Source organism: Cupressus sempervirens, chromosome 4 (genome assembly GCF_028749045.1).
Source record: "Cupressus sempervirens isolate cs-2001-9-10 chromosome 4, ASM2874904v1, whole genome shotgun sequence".
NCBI lineage: Eukaryota > Viridiplantae > Streptophyta > Pinopsida > Cupressales > Cupressaceae > Cupressus > Cupressus sempervirens.
In genome coordinates, this window is record NC_143121.1 from 25,327,684 (window position 1) to 25,332,424 (window position 4,741).

The following is a 4,741-nucleotide window of genomic DNA, read 5'->3' on the forward strand; positions in this document are numbered from 1 at the left end:
TAGACTTGGATGACAAACCTTTGGCTTGGGAGCTCTATTTCTCTCCTTATCTCGTGTTTTTTTCCCTTCTAATCTAATTTCTCGAATCTCAACTTCTTCATCACACTTATCCATTATCAAGTGAATATTTGTAGAATTACCTCCATAATTTCAAGCCTCTTAGTTTTTTAATAATATGATTTTTTTAGATGTAAATAAAATTAACATATAATTAATATTTAAGTTCTTTTAGCACTACTCAAACATGTGTATAATTTTTAATGAATTTTTACCTATTTATCCAAACTTGAAATAAAATTATATCATTATATTATACAGTTCATGTTCTTCATATTTTTAAATTTAAAAAATAATGTTGATTAAGTTAGTGCAAGTTATTTGAAGTATATAAATAAGCATCTAGTTTTTATGATATGGGATACATATTGGTTATGTTAATTCTTTAATATTAAATCAAATAAGTTTAAACTTGCTCCTATTAACTAGATTTTATGATTTTTATAGAAGAGAAGGGATGATGAAGTGCATTATAATAGTATACAAAATATAAATATATTTTCATTATTCTTCCTCCACAAAATAAGGAATAGCCTAAACACGGAATATCTTTATTATTTTTCAAAACAAATACTTTGCTTTCATGCAGCTAACTAAATGATCTGGCGCCATACAATGAGAAACAACAGCTCTTTATGATATCATTGTGTTCGATAAACTATATCTTATAATAAGAAATTATTTTTATTTAAATATTATTTAAAATTTAACAATTATATCTTCAACTACTTATAGGAATAATACTGTCAAGTTCTAAACAAAAATTGTGTTTAACACAAATTTATTTTTTATATTGAATTATGAAAAATAATAGACAGAAGAATAAGAACGATCTATACATAGCTCAACCAGATATAAGAGCACTGCATTACAACCATATAGAAGGTTGAAAGCCAGAAGCAACAACGTTTCAACACTTGAACTGAAACTTTCTACTATATTGACGAACATTTAATAGGAAATAAATAGTTTTTTAAAAAACTATCTTTTCAGGATAAATTTATTGGCCATGTTTCCCATTCAGCAAGAAATTTGTTCACTCAGTTTTCCCATTGCTTTAAAGCGAGGCTCCTTTTCTTCATACTTCTGTTGAGAGTAAATTTTCATGTAATGGCCAAATGGGTACCTTGGATAAGCAGCTAATTCAAGAGCAGCATTCCCATTGGCTTGTGCAAGGAGCTGAGCTGCAGGGCTGACTACTGCATTGTAAGAGGGATTATAGAAGGATGCCACTGATAATCGGTTTCCATCCTTTGTTGGGAGAATTCTATGCCATGCACTCTTATACTTCCCATTGCTCACTGCTCCTATCTGATCACCAATGTTCACAACAATTGAGTGTTTCATAGGTTGCACATCAATCCAGCTGCCATTGTTAAGCACCTCCAGGCCAGGAACCTCATCATCTTGGTATAAGAGAATGAGGCCACCCGCATCTGTATGAGCACGGATGCCCTTTATCAGATCTGGCCTTGGGCATGGAGGATAATGGCTCACCTTTGTGCCAAAGAATGGCGTATCCTTCTCTCCTCTTGCAAATACCCTTTTTAGATATCCTTTCTCTAGCCCCAAGCTCTCACTTATTATTTCCAACAATTTCTCTGTCAAATTGAATATTTGACTTCGAAACTCCTCAATTATCTCTCTGTACAGAATGCAATAGTTAATTCGTTAGATATTTTGCATTATGAAATGATTTACAGAATTTAATCTGATTCTACTCTTCCAAAGTACATGAAAATTAAACTATATGAATTGATATTATTTGTAAATTGTTCATAGAAATAATATAGAAAGATAGCCACATAAAATGATGTGAAGCAGCATGGATTAGTATTGATTGAATATTGTACGTACTTGAAATCTTTGGGATCTGACGGCCAGGAATTTGTCTCTTTCATCTCGTGCACTTGAAAAACATCCTCCCAATCCATATTCTCAATCTTGTCAACATTTTCTCCCTTTGTCTCAGCTTCAATGGCTCTGTTTAGTGCCCTTACTGGTGAAGAATTCTTGAAGTTTTTTTCTCTATTAGTCTTGTATTGCTGTGAACAAATCTTCTTCACACGGTCCATAAGACCATGGTCAATGCCATGGTTTACAATCTGCAAAATTGAAAACAGTTTAGTTCAATTTTATCTGTATTACTGAAGAGCTTGTCGAACAAGCAAATTTTTAACGTACTACTTTTATTTATTATAATCTTACTCTATCTAATAGAAACATATTCTTCCTGTAAAACAACAACAATAAATTGATCATACCATAACAACATTAAGATGATTGTACAATCTATTTGTTTTAGATATATCATCAATAAAACCAACCCACTGAACCATTTTCCTTATTGCTACTATAACCCAGATAAGAATAAGCATTTCTACCTGAAAAAATCCAGGAGATTCACAAGCCTGTGCCATTTGAGCCATAATGGCCTTCCTCTCTCCTCCATTAATGTTCTTTACATCAATTACTGGAACACCCATTCTTGATTCCTTTGAAAGCCAAAAGACAAGAAAATATAAAGCAAACTTGCCCAGCTGGGAAGATAGATGAACACCTGATAATGTTAATTGCAACCCTTGAGACCTTATTTATATTGCAACAAGAATTCAAAGTCATTGGGAGATTCAATTCACGCGTGGAATACTTTCCTAGCCCATTCCACCACGTCTCTTTGAATGGAAATTGTTCAAGATATGGTGGGCAGTCCTGAGTTAAGCATTATTGATTTCGCTGGCATTCAGTTCAATGGGGCCATTTCCACAGTGTTTTTGCCGTCATCTCCATTTTATACTTCGACTGAAGATTCTCGTTTAGTGTTCAATTCAAATCACATAACTTGATTTTTCTATAGTTAGACCTGATTATTTCTTATTAAAGAATAAAATGGATTTTGAAGTGCCCTAAGATCCTTTATAAATATGACTTTGCAATTTCAAGGAAACTCACAACAGACCTAAACTCCAAAAATATACCAAGAACATCAATTTGCAAAGAATTTACAAGAAACTACAAAAGAAACTAATCTAATTGTTGTTTGACTAGGACTCTTAATCGTTTTTGGTCTATCTTTTGAACTGTGCAAAAATTAATTTTCAATTTGAATTTGTATCTTGGCGTGCTTGAATGTGGGACATCATCTGTCTGTGATAGTGCATTCTTAAGTAGTAAGCTCTCTAGTAGTCAGTCTAACTCTTTGTAATTAATGATTTATACATTTATTGCATAGCTCTCATTGTGATTTTTCTCATCTTTGGTTTTGCCACACAAATATGGTGTCTTCATGTTGACCATGTTTTTTTCTATATTGTTCATAAGAAATAAATTCTTATTGATCATGTTTTTTCCCATATTGTTTCATAAGAGATAAATTCTTATATAGTGATGTAAATTCTATTAAAATTTGAATTGTAAACTAATTCACCCCCCAATCATGTTGTGAGCTCAAAATATATATACACAAAATTTAACTTTAAATATAAAAGCTAAAAAAATTATAAAGACTTGTACTTTTTCTTTTCTTATTTATGTTATATTTTATGTATAAATACTAATAAAAATATAATATGTATTTCATCTATCTTTAATGCAAAGAAATTTGTACCCATTTTATTCTGTTTAGCATAATGTATACATATTACATTTATTCAAAGAAATGAAGAAATGTGTATATGCTTTGTATTCGTAAAAGTACATATTCAATTGTAGTTCAATAAAATACACATTTTCAATTCAAATGGGAGAGATGCATTTAGGCTAGTGCTTAGACTTGGATGGAAAACTTTTGGCTTGGGAGCTTTATTTCTCTTATTCTCCCATTTTTTTCCATTCCAATCCAGTTTCTCAACTTCTTCATCATTAGTTTTGTACTCTATCAAGTGATACCTATAAAATTGCTACTAAAAATTTGTATGTCTCCTAGTTTTGTAACTATACGATTTTTTAGATTTAAACGAAATTGACATATAAATAATATTTAATTTCTTTTAGTATTATGCATACGTCTATGTATCATTTTTTAATGAATTTCTAGATATTTATCCAAAATTAAAATAAATTAACTATTATTGTTCTGCACTTCACATTTTTTAAATAATAAAAAATTGATTTTGTTATTGCAAGTTATTTGAAGGATAAAACTTATTATCTAAATTTTCTTAGCTCTAGTACATGTTTGTTATGTTGGTTCTTTTAATACTAAATTGAACAAGTTTGGACTTGTTCTTACTAATAAGATTTTATGGTTTTTTTCTAAAGAGTAGGAAAGAAAAAGTGTTCAAAATAAGATATCTTATTAAATTCAATAGAGAACTCACTTGACTAATTATAATGTTTTAGATCTACTTATCTTGGTGACTTCTAAGTAGTGCTTCATGATCTTATTAAAAAAAATATCACTATAGTTTAGAAAACATAAATTATTTTTCTTTTTTCGTTCCAAAGAAAAGAACAACCTAAACAATGAAGAGCTTGAGTTGTTGGATAAATACTTAGAAGAAATTAAGATCACCAAACCAATGCCTAATGGAGACAATAAGAAAGATAAGTCCAAGTGCCAGTTTAATTTGAAAGAAGTTGATTATTTTTTACAATGCTTTTATTAGAAATTTATAAATATAATAAGGCAAAATGCAAGAGTAATATATTATATGATTGTGGGACTAAACGGTGCACTATTAAC

The 4,741-nt window shown here is 30.1% G+C and overlaps 1 protein-coding gene across 1 annotated transcript; it reads right to left on the minus strand.

Moving 5' to 3' along the window:
* Positions 1-808: 808 nt before the first annotated feature.
* On the minus strand, positions 809-2,622 carry LOC149559760 (1-aminocyclopropane-1-carboxylate oxidase-like). Its single transcript, XM_089824272.1, has 3 exons — positions 2,442-2,622; positions 1,915-2,162; positions 809-1,702 (listed from the first exon to the last, which is right to left on the minus strand). The coding sequence occupies exons 1-3, from the start codon at positions 2,541-2,543 to the stop codon at positions 1,078-1,080; spliced, it is 975 nt and encodes a 324-aa protein (XP_089680398.1). The 5' UTR covers positions 2,544-2,622; the 3' UTR covers positions 809-1,077.
* Positions 2,623-4,741: the final 2,119 nt, after the last annotated feature.